This window comes from Branchiostoma lanceolatum, chromosome 16, assembly GCF_035083965.1.
Source record: "Branchiostoma lanceolatum isolate klBraLanc5 chromosome 16, klBraLanc5.hap2, whole genome shotgun sequence".
NCBI classification, from domain to species: domain Eukaryota; kingdom Metazoa; phylum Chordata; class Leptocardii; order Amphioxiformes; family Branchiostomatidae; genus Branchiostoma; species Branchiostoma lanceolatum.
Window position 1 is genome coordinate 8,622,305 of NC_089737.1, and position 26,064 is coordinate 8,648,368.

The following is a 26,064-nucleotide window of genomic DNA, read 5'->3' on the forward strand; positions in this document are numbered from 1 at the left end:
TTCTATGCTAAAAGCTCTCTAGGTTCAAAGTAGGGTACAAACAGGCCTTCAGTGTGGCACCATCACTGTACAGAACTCTGATAAAAGGATAAGCTTCACCTTAGGTCAGGAAGCTGTGCCTACCCTCAACATTTCGCCCTAAGTGCATCAAACATCGCGTGCCGAGAGTCATTAATGCACCGCCTCAACCCGAATACGTGTCTGATTCCGAGAGCTGACCTTGCTCTCTGCACGACCTTCTCAGGAAAATTCAAGTCGGCGTTTGTGAAGAAAATGGCAACAAATGTTCCGTTCGCAAAGAATGGCAAATATATGTCTAAGTTTGAGAGCTGATCATGACCTTGCTCTTTGTGTGACGTTCTCGCAGGAAAATTCAAGTCAGAGTTTGCGCAGAAAATGTAGAAAAATGTGTCTAAGTTTGAGAGCTGATCATGACCTTGCTCTTTCCGTGACCTCAGCAAAATTCAAGTCAGAGTTTTTAAAGAAAATGGCGAGAAATGAGAGCTGATCATGACCATATTCTCTGTGAGACCTTCTCAAGAAAATTCAAGTCGGCGCATGACCTTGCTCTCTTCGCGACCTTCTCAATAAAATTCATGTTGATTCAAGTAGATACAATCTTTCGCGTTACCCGGGATATGTCTCAGCTTTAGACCTGACTCGGTGTGACCTTCAATCTCAGGAAAATTTTAGTCGTCATTTGCGAAGAAATTCGCAAAAGTCGCTCCGAGTCACTAAAATAAAAATTTAAAAGCATGTCAAGTTAGACTTTGGTTATGACTCTGAATATGTCTGAGTTTGATCTTGCTGAGTTGCTCTGCCATATGACTTTTTCAGTGAAGATTCCAGTCAGTACTGTCTGGCTATGCTGTCAAGTTTGGGAAAAATATATATATGTCAACAAGTCTAAATTCCCAAATATCACACTGATTTGATAAAAGCAAAAAGACACTGAGTCACATCATTTTTGGCAATGAATAACTTCTTTAGATTCTTCCACCCAAAATTCCGTTTTGGGTGGAAGTATCTAACATACTTGTTTCCTTTCTTGTCAAACAATGAAATTGAACTTAAGATAGAGATAGAGATAAAATTAGTGATGATTCATCATCCCATCTAAACGCAAATCTCTGGATGTATGATAACTAACAATTGATAATTGTCATCATCTACCTCTAGAGAAAGATGCAGAAATGCACAAAAAGCCACAAAAGACCAACAAAACAAGCCTGAACAATATATCTACTAAAAAAGATTCAGTTTTACAGTAGCTGACGCAACAGAAATAATTCCTTATGTCCAAACTAAGCACTTTTACCGTAGCTCAGCTGTCTCTACTGCAAAGAACTTCTGACAAGTCACTCTGGAGAGCAAACACGCTTGCTGGCCATCGTCATGGCAACAACACAGTGGCGACGAACAATCCAAGAATGGACAATACTCGAGAAGTGGGGGTGAGTCGCAAGAAAGGGGACAAGGAATCTGGAGTGTTTGTTCAGGTTATTTGCTGTAAGAGTAGACACAAGTTTTGCCTGCTGAAACGGAAGTAACGGAAAATTTGCTGCGTTCCTCACAATTGAGCATTGTAAAGTCTTGAAGTGCTTGCAGAATCTTAAAGGTTGAAAATATTTGTTTTAAGGGATGGAAACATGTATAGTGTTTGTCCTCTTGACTATGGTATTTTCACATGCAGGGCTTCATTCTGTTCATATTTTCTATAATATATCAGCTAAACTGTATGTTTCTACTAAAAATTGTCTTAATCTCATTGCAGGTTGCAGGTCACTTATTTTAAGTCCTCATATTCATATTGGGTTCAATTCTAAAATATTTGTTTTTTAAAAGACCCTGTTGAAAATCTGTCCTAGCTTCTGGTTTTTCCGACCTAAAAATGCACATTATACATGGTCAAATTTAAAGGATATTGAAAGGTTTTTAAAAACTTCGAGAACAAAGAAATTAGACTTGTGTCGTCTAAAACAGAGGATCGGATATAATACCACCACGGCCTGCTTTTACCCACGAATAATGTGAGCTATCCGTCTCCAAAGGGTGATTCATCCTGGCGCAGCCGTATGGCCGTTACCCGGAAAACAAACCCCCCAAATTGTGCCAACCACCTCGGAGCGATAGCCTGCCGTGATTTAATGGCAGTGCAATTGATCCGCGTTTTATTGCCTCTCACGGTGGATAGAGTTGTGGCCTGTCCGAGACTTGGCAGTTAGTTACTTTTATGTACGGAATGAATCAGTCTGCAAAAGTGTGTCGTTGGAACTTGAACTGTTTGTGAGCTTTGTCTGTGAAGTTACTGCCCAAGAAGACCACTAAGGAGACCAATAAAATCTGGTCTATGTAGACAGGTGGTCAGTTTATACAATATAGACAGGATTCTTATTCTTAACGCTTGTGTCAATGGGAAAAATCATCCAAGGGACCACCAAAAAAAATCAGACTGTAAAAGTGTGTCATTGGAACTTACAAATTTATTTGTGAGCTCTGACTGTGAATTACTGCCAAAACTGCCCAAGAAGACCACTCAGGGGACCGATAAAATCTGGTCTATGTAGACAGGTGGTCATTATATAAAATATAGACAGGATTCGTTATGCTTGTGTCAATGGGAAAAATCATCTACTAGTAAGGGACCACCAAAAAAAATCAGTCAACAGTCAGTAGCAGAAAAAGCAATCTAACCTTTTGTTGCGCTGTATTTGAAGTACTAACTTTGGTGCATCCAAAATTCTTTCTGTGCACCTAATTTTGTTGGTTGGGTGCACCTGAGTGCAGCTATTTCCAAAAATGAAACTTCGAGCCCTCATATGTAAATGTCATTGGTGAGCACATGGTTAAATTCCCCTTCGGAGACATTTATCAACCCATTTGTGGGAAAAGCTGACCACAGCAGTATTATATGGATTTTGCAAATGTTTTTCGGAATATTTACATTACTCCTCAGAGGAACATCTATGCACAGATTCCAATTTTGATTCATCATATTTCTAAAGCTGATTATATTCTCTTAGTGACATAAAAAATTCCCATAATACTAATTGTATAATCCTTGGACTGTTGGAGGAATTGTGAAAATTGTACATAACTAATGGAGATATGAATAATACTAAACCAAACAAATCCGACTTTTTTGATGTTACATACAGAATTTGGGTTTATCAAAATTTTTCAAACCTCGAAACTGTGTTGGTAGGTTTGGCCGACAGTTTTTTGTTTATTCCATGTTGTGCACTTGTTTCTGTGCGCCTAAATTTTTAGCTTAGGTGCAAACATTACCAAAAAATAAAATTCGGAACCAGATTAAAGCATTACCAAGAAACTGGAAAAAATGGCATTATGCACAATATGCTTTAAATGTTCCATCCTCTATGGGTAAATTCTTATAAAAAGTCACCACACCTATTTTTGCCTTGATAATACAGGACACACATTTTCCCAAATGGCTGCTCAGCAGTTGGTATGCTCCCTGGGTGGTGTGGCACCATTTTTCCTGCCGCCATCTCGCTAGGGGTCCAATTATCGATGACACGGGCCAGCTGTGCGCTTCTGTACGCAAAACCGTGGGAGTGTCCCACAATTCGACTTGCTCCAAAGTTTTGAATAACATCAAAAAGAATCTTACTTTTCGCACTAGAGTTAGCTTTAACCTAATCTTTTCGCACAACAGGCCAGAAAAATAGCCACATTAAAAAAAGACTTAGTAGTAGTACATTATATTACTATTAGTCTCAAAGAAATTATTGTAAATTTAGTACATGTAACCGTTACATGTTATGGTCAAGATTGCAACTTGCATAATTCTACAGAATACCTGCATGCAGGTAAAGATTGCGATCGTACACATACCGGTCGAACTGCCGATTGTGCTGATAGAATCTCCAATTGTACTGGCAGACATTTTGATCGCATTGAAATACCTACATTTTTAACAATAGATAAATGTATACCCTAGTCTTTGTCAGATTTTACGTTCAATCACAATAACCATTGTTGGAAAAGCAAGTAAAATTTGGCAAGGAGAATGAAATATTTGGATACTTCTTGCCGAATGACCACTTTCAAGGAGCCGATATTGTCCGGATATCTCTATTGCCATTTGGGCAGTGACAAATCGTGTCCATTTTCACTCTGGCCTCTCAATAGGAGTGAATAAAACATAGAGAAAAATGACAACATTCGTTTTGCAGAACCTACAGCCATTTCAAACTGTTCCCTTGGCTTTGTGCCATTGCTCTACTACATTTTCAGTATGATGCCTATAGTATGTTGACCCCATACCCTGATCCTAAGCATAAGTACATCCATAATAACAGCCCTCCAGCAAAAAATATACATCAAACACAACATTGCTTTATAATCATATCACTGTATTATTTCTCCACTCTTTGATATCGACTACTGTAAATGTATTTAGTTTCGCGGTAGAAGGGCAAATGAGGTAAGTGCAAAGTTGGAAGTTTGCAGTTGAAACAATTCTGTAGTAGCACAGTAGAATTACATAACACATATTCGTGGAGATATGATTTCACGAAAATGATTTCTGAGAAAATAAAACAGCAGCAAACATTTGAAGACTTACGGTATCTTTTTGTTGGGGCATCAAACCCAACACCTGAGCTGTCCAAAATGAACGACTTTTTAAAATAAATGAATTTTATGATACATATAATTATAAGACCAACAATCAGCACTAAACAGACTGTTTCAACAGTCACTTGCAGGGTAAAAAGTAAAAGTAGATTTTTGAAAATGAAAAGAAAATATAAAACACATAAAAACAACAAAATGTGTCCAAACTTCATGATCTAATCTAACTGGGCAGTTTTCTGTCCGCCTCAAGCAGAAAAGTTATAATTACCAGTTCTGTATTTTTAAATAGCTCACAGTACAAAAGGCGCCTTAAGCATTAAGGAGGTCTTTCTGGATCCAAAGCACAAACATTGCTAGAGGGCTTACACCATGCTGTGCACACCTGCACTGTAACCCTACCTTAACACAGGTGTACATACCCTTAAGATATTCTCTACTATCTCTACTACACCTTCTTTTTAAAACTAAGCAAAAATGTAACTGTATAGTCCAGAAAATAGTACAAGAAGCTAGAACAATCATTGTTAGAAAACATGTTTAGTCCATTACATGGTAACGTGAGAGTATATAATTACATGTTGGATGTTATTTTGCCCTAATTAGTACACTTCTAATGGCAGAGGTGGTCAACTTGCAGGAAATGCCACTGAAAGTGACTTGGAGAAACCTACAAAGTTATGAGGAAAATGGTGGTTCTGTGTAACATTTGAGTGAGGTTGAAACATTCAAATTTTTTGCCTGAGATTCCAAAATGCCTTTCTAAAAAACGTCCACAAAACAGAATGTTTGACGTACGCTTTTGTACTGTTTTTGCAAAGCTGAAACAAATGATATACAAAGAATTAAGTTATATATGTAATGAAATCACTGACAATTTTCATTCGTAGCTCTGGGACAATGACAGCGCTGAGACGGAATTCTACTGGTTTTGACTTTATCTTTATCAAGAATGACAGAGATCGGACTCCTCCTGTGCCTTCCTAGTGCAGGGCGCTCTAACTTAATTGAGTTTAAGATATTGACCAATCAGCATAAAGGGTCTCATTTTTCCCCTGGTTATACTAGGCTAGGTTGCCCTGATCTGAAGGTCTAGATCACTATGCGCTAGGTAGGTTAGGTTGTTCTGTAAGCCCTCCAGGTCGTTTAGCACTGACAGTTCAAATGGTCTAGACTTAATACATGTTAGCAAAGGTACATCTTTGTACATGTATCATATAGTAAACAAACCCCCCTCCCCCATACCCTAACACAGTGACACAGGCTTAACTATAGATTTATTTACAGAAAACAAAAACTACACACAAGTTGTGCTTACTGTTTTGATAGAAAAAATTGATTTGGATAACCCCAGTACAATAGAGGACACCCTAATCTTAGCAAAGTTTACAAAAAGTCTTCTTTAATTCCTTTATGTGTTCAAAATGTAAGAGTTATTTGTATTGTCGCCACTGAAGCAAAAATCTGTGTAGAAATTCAATGTTTTCACAACAATGCAACTTGATCTTGTCAAAGTCAGTTGCCAAAACAAGCTGGTTTATGAAGACAAAGACGGGACCACAAAGAAAAGAAACATCCTTTTGTGTTACATACTTAGCCAGCTTGAAGCGGATGTAAAATGTATCCAAATCACAGGCCTACATTCTTAACTTCCCTGGGTCAGATATAAGGTGGGATTTTAGGATTGTATATTTACAACCCCAATAAAAGAGAATCACTCGTAACAACTTTACGAGCTGTAAAAACAGTTGAGGTTGTACAAAAATCTCTTACTTATACTTGTGACCTAATAATTCACTTGTACTAATCAATATAATTTGAGTACCCAAAACTTTGGTAGGTAATCGTCAAAATTTTATGTAATTTTTACCCATGTTGCTCTGTTTCAACTAATTCCTTTTTCCCAAGATAACAAAATTACCCTGACATTTTCGTTTTAAGCACTAGCAAAGATTCATTCACAACGAAAAAGAAACTTATGTCTCACTCTCAAAACTGTATGTATTTAAACATGAACACATCTTGCTCAGGGCATGTTTTGCTTGCACTGTGATACACCCTCTCGCTATGACTTCAAATTAGTTTCAACCACGATAAATCAAGATTACTAGATACCAGGGGATGGGGAATAAAATATGGTGCTGCCAGGGGAATCCTGTGACTTACGCATTAATAGCGATAGTCGTGACTGGTTTAAACTTTAGATAACCCCCGAAAGACGATATACGGCCTTCCACGATAGATCCAGGAAGTGAGATAAAGTTTGATCAAACAGACCACTTCTAGGGTGGGCCTATAAACTACCAGTGGTTCTCTAGCTAGAAAAGCCACATCCTTATTGCAGCGGAAGTACGCAATCGTTTTTTTCTTCAGCTGTAATAACTAGGAGTTCATCTAGATCTGTTTTCTTACTGTAAACACATTTACCTTTGCAATGGTTTTATTTCACAGTAGGAGGGAAAGGAGGTTTTCATGGTGTTTTAAATTCACGGTTGAAGCAATTCTCAAGTACGGTAGTAATACGTTGGAAAGCATATTTGCAGCGTCACAAATTTGCGGTGGAGGAGTCACTATGAAAATAAAACCACAGCAAAAGTTTCAAGATCTATGATATCTTGAACGCCATTTTAGCTAATGTAATTAACTTCATGTAAGTAATGAATTGGTAACTGAGTTTCAGAGATACAGTCATCATTTTCTTTATTTTACATCTCCAGATTTGATATAATCTATATCCCCCTGTTGTAGTGAAATCTTTTTGCTAATCGCATTATCACTTTCTTTTACCATTTTCCCATTGATGATAATTCTCTTCTGTTATTGAAATTAATAAAATTCTGTAGTTTATTTTTTTTCTAGTAAGTCTCAACTAGAACCCAAAAGGACCATAATGTGAAACAATTGGTTGGAAAGACCACATTTTAGGGAGTTTTTCACTAGAATAGATAAAACACTCAATGCAAGCCCTTTCCCAGAAGAGCCCGTAAATTTTCCCCGGCCTGCGCGAATGTACCAGGCGGGAGGGCATCACTCCTAGCACCGTAGAGGCACCAAGGATCTCCCGGTGGTCATCAGTCTAAAATTGACCACTGCAATGAGATTTAGAAAATATCTAAACCTCTTTGATTACTTATTATAAACCATATCTAAAACATATTTACAAGACAAGAGAACTTCTGCTAACCTGTATAGACCTCCCCCGGAACGTAACTCTCCGGTTGTCCCTCCACCTTGATTGCAAACCCGTTGTCTCCCCGATGTTTGGCCGCTCCATGCCCGCTCGGCACGCGGTTACAGAAGTTCCCGGGAGAACCATCGGGGTACCCCCGTACAACCCCAGACAACCCCGCGGTGAACAGGACGAGCACAACCCACGGCGTCCTCCACGCAGACATCTTCACATCTCGTGGGACTCGAACCCGTGTCCTCCAGTCTGGCATTGTTGTGATTGAACAAAAGGCGCTCAGAAAAACTACTCAATTATTCAATCCAGCTCTATTATAATCCTATAGCATCGTGACAAACATTGAATTATCAAACCAAACTGTTTACTTAAAGCGTTGGGGAGAGGATAAAGAAAATAACAACAAACTAAGTCGTGTTTTTCTTCAAATCCCTGAGATTTTCCATTGGCCACAATTCGTAAATCCGGCACAAGAATTTTAATCATTCTCACAAAACGGTAGCATTTTTTGGTGGCAATCAGAGCGGCACGGGAAAGTCTACAATCACGGTCAGCGCTCCAACACAGCTTCAAGTCGTTGCGAAACCTTAAAGAATTTCGTACAAGACAACTTGAAGATCCTTGGTAGATTTAAGACGTTGTAAAAGTGTCCTTAAGAAACAGATGTCAGAGCTAGCATGTGTGGAAAACACGCTTTTGAATCTTTGGTCACGACTCAAATATTGGACACAAAAACAGCATCTCAAACAATTAAAGATCGCAAGAAGAGAGTTCAAGAAGTAGATCTAGTCATACCTGGTCGCTCCGATGGTTTGAATGTTCTTAAACAGCCCGTTTAATCTTGAGTGGTTCAAACAAAAACTCCGCAAACACAAATTTCTGCTCCACAAACCCGGAAAACCACCTTCTCTCCACCGAGAGGTCAGAAGTCATGGGGCTAGTCCACTCAGGAGCGGGGATGGGCAGGTTCACGAATAGAAAAAAAATGAACTTCAAGGCCATTTCAAATAATGAAATCCGAAAGGTAAAAAACGTTAAGACGTCTTGCATTTGTCTTTTTTTCTTGTTAATCAAACGATATTTATTTCATGGTCGATTGTGATATTGAAGGAATCTCATCTATGATATTCATATCTGAGAACATCATTACATTTCTTATCTTGCCTTGAAATTCTGTTTGCTTTATTTCTATTTCTTAAGAGAGTGACTGAGAGAGAGAGAGAGAGAGAGAGAGAGAGAGAGAGAGAGCATGTTTTTCAATACCGTGAAGCGATATGAGACCGCTTTTAACTTTTCTGCAATGCCATTTGCGTAGGCAAGATGTCGCTGCTGAGTTGACAGTGCACCTGCTTGAAACAGTGGATCCCCAACCTGCTGATTACTTTTTCACTTTCTTTGATAGTTTTTCAGGTATGATGACTAGAAACAGGTATGTTACAGTCAGTGACGCATGTAACATTTGTCTACATTACAAGTAAAATAGGGTGCATTGTGTTGTGTTGTGAAACTAGATCGTGTGAACACATTTGAATGAGTCGTGATATCATTCTATAAAATCTTGGATTTTGATTTCTTTGCAGTGTAGAATGAAGGAAAGCCTTTCCTTGTTTTCTGGAGGGCATAAATATTTCAGTCCACTACATGATTACATTTTGTATACCAATATTTTGTACCCTGTACAATTTTGTGCACTTTTCAGTTATTTTTTATGTCATAATCAATCGGTTTTCAGCGGCCACAGCCCCGCCTAATCTCTAAGTAACGTCAGATGTAAGAGTCTGGCCCAGCCTCCGTTGCAGACTCTCTCCGAATGTTTTCCTTTTCAAGACCTTTCAAGTTTGATACCGTTTTCTTATAACATATTTTTCTTATAGCTCGTCCAGCAATGAGAAAAAGATGAGAAAGAAAACGGCAACATTAAAATGAAACAGTCAGAGGGAGTCTGCAACGGTGGCTTTGTTTTACGTGCTTGTGAAAGATACAGTGGCAAAAATTCGTAACGATTGAAGAGCGCCGACTAGCAGTTGAAAATATCACTGCAGTAATCAATGCATCACGAGTATCAGGGGGCTGCTAATATGATACGAATCGCTAGTCGTCCCCATTGACACGTGAGCTTATACCTGAAAAATGATGGCAATGTCTTTTGATGAAACGTATTTTTTTAATCAGCCATGTATAATTTGGTTCACGGAAGCCTTTATATTATATTTGATCTTCTTGAGTCAACCAAGAAAAGAGAACTCAACTCCTTTGTCCAAACATCAACTTTGTAGATGACTTAAGTTTGCCAAAACATTGTAATTTTTGTGTTTTCTTTTTTATATCAAAAACTATCTTGTTTTCATTTCACATTGCTGCTCCATGGATTCGAGAAAATAATGAAGAAATTCTGGTGTGGTACAGTTGTCGCTCAATGTCATGTACTTTAATTCAGTTGCAGAAAAAATTATGACAATTATTAAAGTATTGGCATTCATAGATTTCAAGTAAAAATTCTTCATAAAATCAGCATCCTTTGTAACAACGTTTTCTTCTTCACACAGACACTGCAATCTTCAAGAGATGTTATGTTACTCTTCCTAAAAAGTGCAAAGTGTGCATACCTATACATACTAGTCAGCTAGGAGTGGTATAATACTGTTGGCCAAAATGCCAAATATCAATTTGTAACTTATTGCTTTCAGTCATAAAATTTAACAAACATAAATGATAATTATACATCTTATGTCTAAATACATTTATTGATACATCACCACTGCATTATATGACCAAAAATATCACCATTATCACATTTACTTCTATACAATGTCATATAAAGATCAATTTTTTGAAAGGATATACTCCAATTACAATATCAAGAAATACAATTCACATCCATCCTTTGATATGATACAATCATTTCTGATGCACTGTATCAAAAATCATTTCAATCATTTCAACTTCTAGTAATGCCCAAAATTGATTTAAAATACAAAACTACAGAATGTTTTCAGCACACTTCATCCAAAAATACCTCTGAATACAAAATCGATTTAGTACATAATATTATTTTTCTTGTAATACTATCAATTTATGACTCCCCAATTGTTTGAGAGTCAACTATTACAGCTGTACCATACTTGTGTATCATAGTACACAGTGTTAGCTTGTTCTATTAATATACTGATCCTGACTGTCCATCACAATTAGCAGTTCAACCAATGATAGTATTGCAATTAGCAGTTTGACCAATGGCTGGATGTCTGTCAAATACAATGTATTTGCTTTTCTATGTTCTGACAGAGGTGGGCGGGGCTATCAGATTGGTCCATTACGACATGGGTAGCTGGTGGGCTGCGGCGTAACGTCCGTAGACGTGGTGGTACAGCTGTCGCTCGATGTCGGTCAGAAGTCCGCTGGCGCCGATGCGGAACATGGAGTTGTGCGTCCACTCGTCTCCGAGCTCCTCCTTCATCAGAGCCAGCCAGGTGCAGGCGTCCTTCGCACTGCGGATGCCCCCTGCTGGTTTGAAACCGACCTGCAGGAAAGCAGAAAAAATGTTCATGAATTTACAAGTGCCACATTCAAATCTAGGTATATACTAACTGTAAAAGGTAATGGTTACGCAGTCTTTGGGGCAGTGGGTTGTTATCCACTGGGTGGAGCCCTACCCTCTCCTTCCACAGCATTTTATTGCCTCAACTGAAGTCAGGTACCCATTTTTACACCTTGGTAGAGTGAGTAAAGTCGTTCGCAAGAACACAACGTCCAGCCAGGAATCAAACCCGTGACCTCTTGATCCAGTGTATGATAGCCTAACCACTTGGTCATTTGACATCACCATACAAAAATGTATGTCAGTTCTCTGCTTTCAAACATGTTTGACATATTCTTTACTTCCAATATTTTCTTTACACATTCCATCCTCCCAAAAAGTTGTTAAATTCAAATATGATTATATAAAACAATGGCAAACCTAATCATACAAGCCCTAGGGTAACTGTTACATAAAATATAGTATGTAAAGCTGTGTGTGTTTGTTACCTTGTATCCAGTTCTCTGGTGGTAGTCCCTGATAGCCCTGCACATCACCACACCTACAGGCAGGATGGCATTCACTCCCTCCTTCCCAGTGGACGTCTTGATAAAATCGGACCCTGCACAAAACAGTTACACACAATTTTACACAAATCAACCACTAAAATGTCTAAATCCTCAAATGTGAATAAAATGATCATACTCTCATTCACAGGCATTTCAACGAGACATCTAGGGAATCCTTTTGACAGGAAAATTCAGGGTGAAAACTACTAATATATAGTTAATGGTATTTGCATGAAATTAGATTGAAAGTAGAATACTGTATATTCATTTATTTTTGATGGGGCTTAAATTTGTGGTAGGAGGGAAAAAGAGGTTAACACGGTGTTCGAAGCTCACTGTTAAAACAACTCTGTAGTACAGTAGAAATACAAAACACAGACAGTGTCATGATTTCAAGGTAAGTTGATAAAGAAAAAAACGTGAAAATAAAAACACTGCAAACATTTCAAGATTCACAGTATCTTACCTGCCATCATGGCCACAAGTGAGGCCTTGTAAACGTTAGTGAGAGACCCCAGTTCTCCTGTAGCCAGGATAGTCTTCATGTGAGCCTCTCCGCAGGCTTCTCTGAAGGCCTTCACTTCGTCATACACACCTACAGTACAGATAGTAACATGTCCATGTTAGGCTCTACACAGGCTTCTCTAAAGGCCTTTTAATCATCATACACACCTAGAGTACAGATATAAACAACATACTACATGTTAGCCTCTCTGCAGATTTTTCTGAAGGCTTTTACTTCTTCATACACACCTAGAGTACAGATATAAACAACATACTACATGTTAGCCTCTCTGCAGGTTTTTCTGAAGGCTTTTACTTCTTCATACACACCTACAGTACAGATATAAACATGTACATGTTAGCCTATCCACAGACTTTTCTGAAGGCCTTCACTTCATCATACACACCTACAGTATAGATACGCCAAAAAACAATTACTCAAACAACTGGATATGATTTTGGAAACGGTTAGACGTTTCAAGTAGCATCCACTACTTTTCGTCAGTGACTGTGAGCAAGATCAGTTGAACAGCAGGTTTATAACCACGAACTATGAATTGATATGCAAATAAAGAGAAGACAAATTTTTTAGATAGTCCAATAGAAAGCGAATTAGACAACTCAAGACAAGGTTGAAGTAAAAGGGGACAATAGCTCCTATTGTTTTAATATAGGAGCTAAAGCTGGTTTGCCCCCAAGGCTATGTCCCAAGTGCCAGACAGTTCCACCCTTAGCCCTCCTTTCCTGTTGAGGGTTGGATTGTATATCCTCTCATATATTGCCTCCCTTACTCCACGTTCGAACCAGCGGGGTTCGCGGTCAAGGATATCAGTGGATTTGAGATTGAACGAGTGCCCCTGGTTGTGTTTTAGGTGGTGGAAAATGGCCGAGGAGTAGCGGTTAGCGCAATGTTCTTTGTACCTTTCATTAAGTGATCGGCTGGTCTCTCCGATATAAGTTTTGTTGCAGTTGGGTTCTTCACATTTGAGTCTGTAGATGACATCGGCCTTGCTGCCTTTGCGGGGTCGGTCTTTAGGATGTACCAGTCTTTGTCTGAGAGTTGATTGAGGTTTGAAGTTGGTGGCAATGTTGAAGTTTTGGAAGATCCGTCGGAGTTTTTCGGACACCCCTTGTACATATGGAATAGTGATGTTGGCCTTGTTTCTGTTGGTCAACGGTGTACACTTAGGCATTTTCTTGGACTGGTCAGACGGTTTGAGGGCTTTGTTGAAAGTTGAACTGTCTGGCACTTGGGACATAGCCTTGGGGGCAAACCAGCTTTAGCTCCTATATTAAAACAATAGGAGCTATTGTCCCCTTTTACTTCAACCTTGTCTTGAGTTGTCTAATTCGCTTTCTATTGGACTATCTAAAAAATTTGTCTTCTCTTTATTTGCATATCAATTCATAGTTCGTGGTTATAAACCTGCTGTTCAACTGATCTTGCTCACAGTCACTGACGAAAAGTAGTGGATGCTACTTGAAACGTCTGACCGTTTCCAAAATCATATCCAGTTGTTTGAGTAATTGTTTTTTGGCGTATCTTATTACCTGGATGTCTAATCTTCATCGACGTACAGTATAGATAGTTACAACAGCGAGGCCTTATACATGCTAGTCTATCCACAGGCTTTTCTGAAGGCTAAAAGAAATTAAGGCTTTTTGAAACAGTTATCACTACCATCTAGGAAACCTAAAATATAGCATTTGAAGTCACAAAACCCACTGTGGGACTATTCATTTGAATAAAACAAAAATAAAATAATTATTTTGAATCACTGAAGAAATATGTTTGAATGATATCTGAAACGTCTGGTACTTTCATATTGTAATACAGTGGTATATAGTGGTGCGGATCGGTCCGGCCGGACCGGTTCCGGACTTGTAAAACGTTTCGGTCCGAGTCCAAAAAAAACGAAACGCTGAGAACCGGTTTTTCGACTTGTCAAAATAATTAGCACTTATGTACATATGTACATCCTCTGTTTGATCCTTAACTCTCTAAAACCTTCCATAAATCACGAAGTTTGCGATGGAAAAGACGCAAACATTTGTTGTTGGCTTCTGATATGGCCGCTATGGCCGAAATCAGGAAGTCTCACAACTCCTCGCGAGATCTGGGTGACGTCAAGGGAACCTAGCGATGTGATTGGCTTAGCCATGTCATGCGTTGGGGGACTTCCCCAATGGGCCCAGTGGCGGCCATGTTTGATCTGAGATTGAGAGAAGAAGCTTTGTTTTGCGGCCTTTGCCTGCAGCCCGGGAACATTGCGTGTCACAGGGTACAGGTCAGGTAAACACAATGCCGGCAGTATGTGAGAAAAATGATCCGGTGTGCCGGGGGCGTCAAAATATATTGCAAGGCTCTTGAGACGCCACCAGAAACAATCCGACATGTAGGTCACCACGCTGATTAGAGAGCATACTAGTACTTTTGTTATAAATATACACGTTGTTCTGACTGCAGACGTGTTTTTGTGTGAATCTTTCCCTAGTTAAGAGAATTTAGGGGGATTAACAATGGTAACAGCATCAGTCACATAATGTGACGGTAATGTTTAGTGCCGGACCGGACCTTACAAGTCCGGACCTGAACCGAAACCTCTGGACTCGAGTCCGGACCGGAACCGGAACGTGGGTTTCGATCCGCACCACTAGTGGTATAGATTAAAAAGAAATTCTATCCTTCAATTTCCTGGATGACAAGTAATATTCACAAATGAAATAACAGGTATGTAGCTTGTGTATCAATTCAAATCAATTTAATTCAAAATATGTTTTTATGATACACAAAACTATCTCCAGACCTTGCCAGTCCCCACTCAGCGCCTGAGTTCTGCTGATGACGATGTCGATCTCCGAGGCCCCCTGTAGTACAGCATCCCTCACCTCCTGTAGTCTGGTGGACAGGGGGTACTGACCACTGGGGAAACCTGTCGCAACTACACAGGACAGAGGAGGAAGGCAGGACAGGTTTCTTTAATAAACAAAGAGGTCACAATGACTTGAGCTTAGCATTTCGTTGCCATAGTGTTTTAGAATCTATACATCATGCCAAGCACATCTAGCCCTTGTGAGATGGGGAATAACAGAGGATAAACCTGATAGTGAGTGAGTTACAATACATGTGAAACTAAAAGAGCAAATGTTTGCAATGGTTTTATGTTCGCCATTTTCGTGGCGACCTCTTCATGGCAGACTTAAAACCACCGCAAAATGTTTTGTTCTGTCTTCTTCCTGTCTACCCTCTACAGCTAGTTTCAGCTGCGGAATTAAATCCCTGCGAATATTTTCCATTTCACAGTACCTCAAAATGCTATACACTTGAGTGTGTGTCTATAAGCCCATTCGCGGTTCCGACTATGCATATGCAGTGTCAAAGGTGAAGGCCCCCGAGACGTAAACAAAACCCATCGGGCCGTTGTTATGCAAATCTTGACAATGTCGAGATGAAAACTGTTTACAAGACAGGGGCCTTCACCTTTGACAATGCACATGCGTAGTCGGAACCGCGAATGGGCTTATTCAGGTACAGTACTGGTATATAGATGCTCCGGGAATTTCTGACCAGTACCTAAATGATTTTTGCAGTATAGCACTGGTACTGTATACCAGTACGCAGTGGTCGCAGCCCTAATCTTATTCTACACGCATGCACGCAGGCACACACGTACCAGAAGCCACAGGAATATTTGCTCCAGCCTGTTTCAGGTACTTGACTGCCTCCTTCACCCTGGCTGGGTACACACACACAGCTCCTGTAGTAATACCTGCATAGAAACACAACAATCCATGAAAAATGTCACACTGCTAGGAACATTTTATGGTGAGACTGAGAGATTCAGGTTCATTGGTACAGGAACAGGTCTCCACAAACAAGTCATTGAACAAAAACAAGTCATGCGTACAATCGTTATTTAACTTCATAATATAATTATATCACAATACAATTTTCCAGAACATGGAGAGGTATGTACAGTGAAAATAACAATTGCTAAAGCTTCATCAAACTTTCAGTTCAAAGGATGAAAAAATAGATTTCCAAGAATACTTTACTAGCCTTAATTTTAAGAACATGGAGAGGTACAGTGAAAATAACAATTGCTTTATCAAAGGCCTACATCAAACTGTCAGTTTTGATGCAAGAAAAAATTGTAATCCAAGAATATTTTACTAGCCATCATCAGATATGGTAGCTCAATACGTCTTACCATTATATGAATATCATAAATGATGTTATTCACACAGAGTTGTAGTACCTTTATCGTGCATGTTGACAGCCTTGAGTAGGTCGTCCCTGACAGGATGGTAAGCCTTGTAACACAGCCTCTGGACGTTAGCAGGGGTGTCATCACCAGACAGGGTCGTCAGGTCAATACAGGTCACCGCACGGAGCAACCACGAGGCCTGGATATACACAACGATAAAACAAGATCGTGTTTAGCACAATATATTGCTAGGTAGTCCTGTGGTTAGGGTTGTTTTAAAACCCACCACATTTATCAAAAAGAGTAGGGGTCCTTCTCAGTGTGAGTGGATCAAACAGTCAGCTCTGAGTCTTACAAAGCTTTACGTATGTACGTGCTTTTCCGGGGTTAGCCAGTGAAAGGCATTAAGACAGAGGTCACTACAGAGGATGGTACTCAGGCTTATTATAGCTAACGCAGCTTGAACTTACTGTACAAAATTGTGTGGTGACGCCTAAAGGTGGTATACCGGTTATTCCAAGGAGGTTGGTTATTCAGGTACATGTAGTTAAAACATCTTTCCTGACCTGCCATTTCTTCTTGACCGTCCTGGTAGCAGACAGGTACTGTGCCCTGCGCAGGGTCGCAGGCTGGTTCACTCTGGTAGACTGGACCCAGCCTAGGTCTGTGGGGCAGAGTTGTAACTAACATTAGTAATTACAATACAGGTTGTACATTTATTACAGAAAAACTACAAGTACTTTGTAAGTCATAAATTCACATCAACAAAAACTTTTCCACAAGTTATGAGGGCCTGCATACCTTTTATACAAGGCGTAGGCAGCTTATTTTGATTTCCCGTAATTCATAGGGAAAGCCGTTTTACTCACGTGATTCGTAGCGACTCGACCAATTTTGCATAGTTGCCTTCTTTGAATTTAGCGTAATACGTAGGAAGTTCTTCTGAATGCAGCATAAATGGTAAAGCGTTCTCGGGACCCCCACATGCAGACCCTCAGTCATGATACTTGGATATAGCTCAGCTATCATATAAAGTTATTAGTTATGAATCTGTTACAGTTAAACTTAAGTGTGAGAACTTGAACTTATTGCCAGAATTGCATTAAACTTACAATTCACAGCAAGATTACTAACATTTAAGGCTTGAAAAACTTCCAAAAAAACTTTCAGCACATTAAATTAAGTGTCGCATTGACCCCTATAATTGAGTATTGTGATTTATGATATCATCAAATTATATTCATGTACCGTTAGTTCTTGTGACCACTGAATATGCCGTTTCCAAAGTTTAATATTCTGAATGTACCAAGATTATTGCATTTATGCAATCAATATTTGTTTTTGCAGATACCAAACACCTCCAAGATACTCAAACTCCTTGAAGCCCCCTAACAAATTGCCTTCTACCCCGCGACAAAAAACATCGCCAAACTCTACTAAAACTGTGGAAAATCTTACCTAGCTCTATACCAGGGTTCCTACAGGCCATGGCTGTAATGTAGAACAGGTTTTATCCCTGCACAGACCTCCTGTTTGTGATAAACCGTCACCTTCAAGTTCAGGTGAAGTAAAACCACGTCTTATCCCCTTCCTCAAACCTGTCAACAAGGAACACTTACAATGACGTCACGAAGGTATCTAAGGGGTATTTACGATACCTGGATCAGTGGCTTTTACGTTCTAGATCCAAAATTTGGTTTAAGATTACCTTTCGATTTTATACAAATATAGTTCATAATTTTATTAAAAGTTGCGATTACGTTAAGCTAAATCTGAAGCGATAATTTTGGGATATAATCTATTTTTGAGTATCTCCAAACTTTATAGGTACCCTCCATTTAGGGTCCCTCTAGGGCTAAACCATTAGATGGCAGAAGGGTAGCGTTGGGTAATGATGAAATAACGTCTCAGATTAAATTACTTATCATCAAAATATTATTTTGATAAAAATGTTTATAGAATTATTATCACTATTGAATTTTTCTATTCTAATTGTTGATTAAAGGACTCTACACGAACAGTAAATGGATTATCCCTAATTACCCAATCACATGACGCAGACCCTTACACCCCCTTTGATAAAAACCAAACGCTTTTATTTTCAAAAAGAAGCCTACACTATCCCACTACATAGCTCATTTTCGATCATTTCATGCAATGAAAATATTTAATATATATATTGTGTCTACATAAATGTTATCTAGAAGATCTAGTATTTGTCTTTAAAGTTGTTATTTTTTATAATTTAGATGCGTTTGTCCGCGGTGGCCACAGCTGGCCAGAAAAGAAGCCACGAAGCGTGAAGAAAAAGGGATGACAACAAAGTTACTTGCCCCCATTGCCGGCCATGATAAGACCCACTAAAGTAAGGCCCTATAAAAGTACTTGCCTTAACTTCAATCTTAAAAACTCTTCTCCACCAGGAAGTCACAAGGGTATACTTGATAAACATGCAAAGAAAACAGAGGGTTGTACAGCTCAAACTCGCAGAAACGTCACCCGGAAGTAAACAGATACTATCTCTGACCTAGTTCCCAGCCATACCCATCCGCATGACCCAACAACTCACATGTGTTCTTACGCCACCCAAACTGCTAAAATGAACAATTTTCAACTAAAATGGGAAAGCTGAGACCCTACCTGTTCCTTTTAACCAAAAAAGTCTCTAGATTGGGCAAAAAATTTCAAGGAAAAGAAAGGTTTCAAAGATTTTAAGTAGGGACTACAAACGAGTTCAAATATTGCGCAACTCAACTTAGGTGTCAGCCCTACTGGGGACTAGAGCAAGGGGGGTGGGGAAAGATTACCCCCCTAGATGATACATTGGGGGGATGTGATATTATTTCCAAAAGATGAACTGAATTGATTGCTCCCTTGGGAATTGTGAGCCAGATGTATACCCACTGCACTGGGGCCACCCTATGCTTTAGAACTGTATACTAGAGGGAAAGTGACTGTTCAGATGACATGATTTTAACAACATTTATAGGGGCCTGTCACTTAGCAACCACCATCCAGTGCTTGTCATAATCTGTTCTACAACTCTGATGTCAAATAGCAACTTTTCAATAGAAAATTTCCTTTTTTTGGCAACTTTTTTACTTTCTTTCTCACAATGCAATTCCAATGGAACCACTAGTTTGTACATACACAGCCGCAATTAAAACAGCTAAAAATGCTCTTACATACAGCAAATCCTGTTTTATGGTTAGAACACATTGCCAAGTACTACATTTAGTCCATATTCTTCAATAGTTCCTTTGTTCAGAGACATACAGGCTCGAAAAGTACACTTTCCACCAGCTGGGGGGGGGGGGGGGGGTAGGCCCAGCACAGTTCAAATTTGATTGGCAGTTCTTAATTGCCATGAAATACAATACTATAAGACTTGATATTTACTTAGTACATCATTTTCAATGAATTCATACTACTTTTGCAGCAATTCAAGCTGTCCTGGGTATTCCTGACAGCTTTATATACACTGTACCCCTGCTCAATGCTGTACAAATATCACAAAATATCATACTTTTCAAAAATATCAGGATTAACCATGCACCAAATTGGGTCATAAATTGATAGAATGTACTTGTAAATGATAATACAACATGATTTGACCAAATCTGATACAGCTATATGGAGCTACAAAGGTCAAGTGCTAAATGGGGGTGGGGGGCGGTACAGGGATGACAACAAAGTTACTTGCCCCCATTGCCGGCCATGATAAGACCCACTAAAGTAAGGCCCTATAAAAGTACTTGCCTTAACTTCAATCTTAAAAACTCTTCTCCACCAGGAAGTCACAAGGGTATACTTGATAAACATGCAAAGAAAACAGAGGGTTGTACAGCTCAAACTCGCAGAAACGTCACCCGGAAGTAAACAGATACTATCTCTGACCTAGTTCCCAGCCATACCCATCCGCATGACCCAACAACTCACATGTGTTCTTACGCCACCCAAACTGCTAAAATGAACAATTTTCAACTAAAATGGGAAAGCTGAGACCCTACCTGTTCCTTTTAACCAAAAAAGTCTCTAGATTGGGCAAAAAATTTCAAGGAAAAGAAAGGTTTCAAAGATTTTAAGTAGGGACTACAAACGAGTTCAAATATTGCGCAACTCAACTTAGGTGTCAGCCCTACTGGGGACTAGAGCAAGGGGGGTGGGGAAAGATTACCCCCCTAGATGATACATTGGGGGGATGTGATATTATTTCCAAAAGATGAACTGAATTGATTGCTCCCTTGGGAATTGTGAGCCAGATGTATACCCACTGCACTGGGGCCACCCTATGCTTTAGAACTGTATACTAGAGGGAAAGTGACTGTTCAGATGACATGATTTTAACAACATTTATAGGGGCCTGTCACTTAGCAACCACCATCCAGTGCTTGTCATAATCTGTTCTACAACTCTGATGTCAAATAGCAACTTTTCAATAGAAAATTTCCTTTTTTTGGCAACTTTTTTACTTTCTTTCTCACAATGCAATTCCAATGGAACCACTAGTTTGTACATACACAGCCGCAATTAAAACAGCTAAAAATGCTCTTACATACAGCAAATCCTGTTTTATGGTTAGAACACATTGCCAAGTACTACATTTAGTCCATATTCTTCAATAGTTCCTTTGTTCAGAGACATACAGGCTCGAAAAGTACACTTTCCACCAGCTGGGGGGGGGGGGGGGGTAGGCCCAGCACAGTTCAAATTTGATTGGCAGTTCTTAATTGCCATGAAATACAATACTATAAGACTTGATATTTACTTAGTACATCATTTTCAATGAATTCATACTACTTTTGCAGCAATTCAAGCTGTCCTGGGTATTCCTGACAGCTTTATATACACTGTACCCCTGCTCAATGCTGTACAAATATCACAAAATATCATACTTTTCAAAAATATCAGGATTAACCATGCACCAAATTGGGTCATAAATTGATAGAATGTACTTGTAAATGATAATACAACATGATTTGACCAAATCTGATACAGCTATATGGAGCTACAAAGGTCAAGTGCTAAATGGGGGTGGGGGGCGGTACAGGGATGACAACAAAGTTACTTGCCCCCATTGCCGGCCATGATAAGACCCACTAAAGTAAGGCCCTATAAAAGTACTTGCCTTAACTTCAATCTTAAAAACTCTTCTCCACCAGGAAGTCACAAGGGTATACTTGATAAACATGCAAAGAAAACAGAGGGTTGTACAGCTCAAACTCGCAGAAACGTCACCCGGAAGTAAACAGATACTATCTCTGACCTAGTTCCCAGCCATACCCATCCGCATGACCCAACAACTCACATGTGTTCTTACGCCACCCAAACTGCTAAAATGAACAATTTTCAACTAAAATGGGAAAGCTGAGACCCTACCTGTTCCTTTTAACCAAAAAAGTCTCTAGATTGGGCAAAAAATTTCAAGGAAAAGAAAGGTTTCAAAGATTTTAAGTAGGGACTACAAACGAGTTCAAATATTGCGCAACTCAACTTAGGTGTCAGCCCTACTGGGGACTAGAGCAAGGGGGGTGGGGAAAGATTACCCCCCTAGATGATACATTGGGGGGATGTGATATTATTTCCAAAAGATGAACTGAATTGATTGCTCCCTTGGGAATTGTGAGCCAGATGTATACCCACTGCACTGGGGCCACCCTATGCTTTAGAACTGTATACTAGAGGGAAAGTGACTGTTCAGATGACATGATTTTAACAACATTTATAGGGGCCTGTCACTTAGCAACCACCATCCAGTGCTTGTCATAATCTGTTCTACAACTCTGATGTCAAATAGCAACTTTTCAATAGAAAATTTCCTTTTTTTGGCAACTTTTTTACTTTCTTTCTCACAATGCAATTCCAATGGAACCACTAGTTTGTACATACACAGCCGCAATTAAAACAGCTAAAAATGCTCTTACATACAGCAAATCCTGTTTTATGGTTAGAACACATTGCCAAGTACTACATTTAGTCCATATTCTTCAATAGTTCCTTTGTTCAGAGACATACAGGCTCGAAAAGTACACTTTCCACCAGCTGGGGGGGGGGGGGGGGGGTAGGCCCAGCACAGTTCAAATTTGATTGGCAGTTCTTAATTGCCATGAAATACAATACTATAAGACTTGATATTTACTTAGTACATCATTTTCAATGAATTCATACTACTTTTGCAGCAATTCAAGCTGTCCTGGGTATTCCTGACAGCTTTATATACACTGTACCCCTGCTCAATGCTGTACAAATATCACAAAATATCATACTTTTCAAAAATATCAGGATTAACCATGCACCAAATTGGGTCATAAATTGATAGAATGTACTTGTAAATGATAATACAACATGATTTGACCAAATCTGATACAGCTATATGGAGCTACAAAGGTCAAGTGCTAAATGGGGGTGGGGGGCGGTACTGGGGACTAGAGCAAGGGGGGTGGGGAAAGATTACCCCCCTAGATGATACATTGGGGGGATGTGATATTATTTCCAAAAGATGAACTGAATTGATTGCTCCCTTGGGAATTGTGAGCCAGATGTATACCCACTGCACTGGGGCCACCCTATGCTTTAGAACTGTATACTAGAGGGAAAGTGACTGTTCAGATGACATGATTTTAACAACATTTATAGGGGCCTGTCACTTAGCAACCACCATCCAGTGCTTGTCATAATCTGTTCTACAACTCTGATGTCAAATAGCAACTTTTCAATAGAAAATTTCCTTTTTTTGGCAACTTTTTTACTTTCTTTCTCACAATGCAATTCCAATGGAACCACTAGTTTGTACATACACAGCCGCAATTAAAACAGCTAAAAATGCTCTTACATACAGCAAATCCTGTTTTATGGTTAGAACACATTGCCAAGTACTACATTTAGTCCATATTCTTCAATAGTTCCTTTGTTCAGAGACATACAGGCTCGAAAAGTACACTTTCCACCAGCTGGGGGGGGGGGGGGGGGGTAGGCCCAGCACAGTTCAAATTTGATTGGCAGTTCTTAATTGCCATGAAATACAATACTATAAGACTTGATATTTACTTAGTACATCATTTTCAATGAATTCATACTACTTTTGCAGCAATTCAAGCTGTCCTGGGTATTCCTGACAGCTTTATATACACTGTACCCCTGCTCAATGCTGTACAAATATCACAAAATATCATACTTTTCAAAAATATCAGGATTAACCATGCACCAAATTGGGTCATAAATTGATAGAATGTACTTGTAAATGATAATACAACATGATTTGACCAAATCTGATACAGCTATATGGAGCTACAAAGGTCAAGTGCTAAATGGGGGTGGGGGGCGGTACTGGGGACTAGAGCAAGGGGGGTGGGGAAAGATTACCCCCCTAGATGATACATTGGGGGGATGTGATATTATTTCCAAAAGATGAACTGAATTGATTGCTCCCTTGGGAATTGTGAGCCAGATGTATACCCACTGCACTGGGGCCACCCTATGCTTTAGAACTGTATACTAGAGGGAAAGTGACTGTTCAGATGACATGATTTTAACAACATTTATAGGGGCCTGTCACTTAGCAACCACCATCCAGTGCTTGTCATAATCTGTTCTACAACTCTGATGTCAAATAGCAACTTTTCAATAGAAAATTTCCTTTTTTTGGCAACTTTTTTACTTTCTTTCTCACAATGCAATTCCAATGGAACCACTAGTTTGTACATACACAGCCGCAATTAAAACAGCTAAAAATGCTCTTACATACAGCAAATCCTGTTTTATGGTTAGAACACATTGCCAAGTACTACATTTAGTCCATATTCTTCAATAGTTCCTTTGTTCAGAGACATACAGGCTCGAAAAGTACACTTTCCACCAGCTGGGGGGGGGGGGGGGGGTAGGCCCAGCACAGTTCAAATTTGATTGGCAGTTCTTAATTGCCATGAAATACAATACTATAAGACTTGATATTTACTTAGTACATCATTTTCAATGAATTCATACTACTTTTGCAGCAATTCAAGCTGTCCTGGGTATTCCTGACAGCTTTATATACACTGTACCCCTGCTCAATGCTGTACAAATATCACAAAATATCATACTTTTCAAAAATATCAGGATTAACCATGCACCAAATTGGGTCATAAATTGATAGAATGTACTTGTAAATGATAATACAACATGATTTGACCAAATCTGATACAGCTATATGGAGCTACAAAGGTCAAGTGCTAAATGGGGGTGGGGGGCGGTACAGGGATGACAACAAAGTTACTTGCCCCCATTGCCGGCCATGATAAGACCCACTAAAGTAAGGCCCTATAAAAGTACTTGCCTTAACTTCAATCTTAAAAACTCTTCTCCACCAGGAAGTCACAAGGGTATACTTGATAAACATGCAAAGAAAACAGAGGGTTGTACAGCTCAAACTCGCAGAAACGTCACCCGGAAGTAAACAGATACTATCTCTGACCTAGTTCCCAGCCATACCCATCCGCATGACCCAACAACTCACATGTGTTCTTACGCCACCCAAACTGCTAAAATGAACAATTTTCAACTAAAATGGGAAAGCTGAGACCCTACCTGTTCCTTTTAACCAAAAAAGTCTCTAGATTGGGCAAAAAATTTCAAGGAAAAGAAAGGTTTCAAAGATTTTAAGTAGGGACTACAAACGAGTTCAAATATTGCGCAACTCAACTTAGGTGTCAGCCCTACTGGGGACTAGAGCAAGGGGGGTGGGGAAAGATTACCCCCCTAGATGATACATTGGGGGGATGTGATATTATTTCCAAAAGATGAACTGAATTGATTGCTCCCTTGGGAATTGTGAGCCAGATGTATACCCACTGCACTGGGGCCACCCTATGCTTTAGAACTGTATACTAGAGGGAAAGTGACTGTTCAGATGACATGATTTTAACAACATTTATAGGGGCCTGTCACTTAGCAACCACCATCCAGTGCTTGTCATAATCTGTTCTACAACTCTGATGTCAAATAGCAACTTTTCAATAGAAAATTTCCTTTTTTTGGCAACTTTTTTACTTTCTTTCTCACAATGCAATTCCAATGGAACCACTAGTTTGTACATACACAGCCGCAATTAAAACAGCTAAAAATGCTCTTACATACAGCAAATCCTGTTTTATGGTTAGAACACATTGCCAAGTACTACATTTAGTCCATATTCTTCAATAGTTCCTTTGTTCAGAGACATACAGGCTCGAAAAGTACACTTTCCACCAGCTGGGGGGGGGGGGGGGGGGTAGGCCCAGCACAGTTCAAATTTGATTGGCAGTTCTTAATTGCCATGAAATACAATACTATAAGACTTGATATTTACTTAGTACATCATTTTCAATGAATTCATACTACTTTTGCAGCAATTCAAGCTGTCCTGGGTATTCCTGACAGCTTTATATACACTGTACCCCTGCTCAATGCTGTACAAATATCACAAAATATCATACTTTTCAAAAATATCAGGATTAACCATGCACC

At 39.4% G+C, this 26,064-nt stretch overlaps 2 protein-coding genes across 3 annotated transcripts in view; both read right to left on the reverse strand.

Moving 5' to 3' along the window:
* Positions 1-8,718, reverse strand: part of LOC136422090 (spondin-1-like) — a 75,687-nt gene extending 66,969 nt beyond the window's left edge. The window contains exons 1-2 of one of the 2 annotated variants that reach the window (XM_066409738.1): positions 8,579-8,718; positions 7,784-8,032 (exon numbers count right to left, since the gene is read on the reverse strand). In XM_066409738.1, coding sequence (XP_066265835.1) covers positions 7,784-7,994 — 211 coding nt within the window. In that variant the 5' untranslated portion in view covers positions 7,995-8,032; positions 8,579-8,718. The remainder of the gene's footprint in view (positions 1-7,783; positions 8,033-8,578) is intronic. The other variant, XM_066409739.1, reaches the window with a different exon arrangement.
* A 2,120-nt stretch (positions 8,719-10,838) lies between these two features.
* Positions 10,839-18,197, reverse strand: LOC136421650 (deoxyribose-phosphate aldolase-like). Its single transcript, XM_066409118.1, has 8 exons — positions 18,040-18,197; positions 17,148-17,245; positions 16,633-16,780; positions 16,048-16,143; positions 15,181-15,315; positions 12,336-12,464; positions 11,810-11,922; positions 10,839-11,303 (listed from the first exon to the last, which is right to left on the reverse strand). The coding sequence occupies exons 1-8, from the start codon at positions 18,068-18,070 to the stop codon at positions 11,097-11,099; spliced, it is 957 nt and encodes a 318-aa protein (XP_066265215.1). The 5' UTR covers positions 18,071-18,197; the 3' UTR covers positions 10,839-11,096.
* Between the last annotated feature and the right edge of the window lie 7,867 nt (positions 18,198-26,064).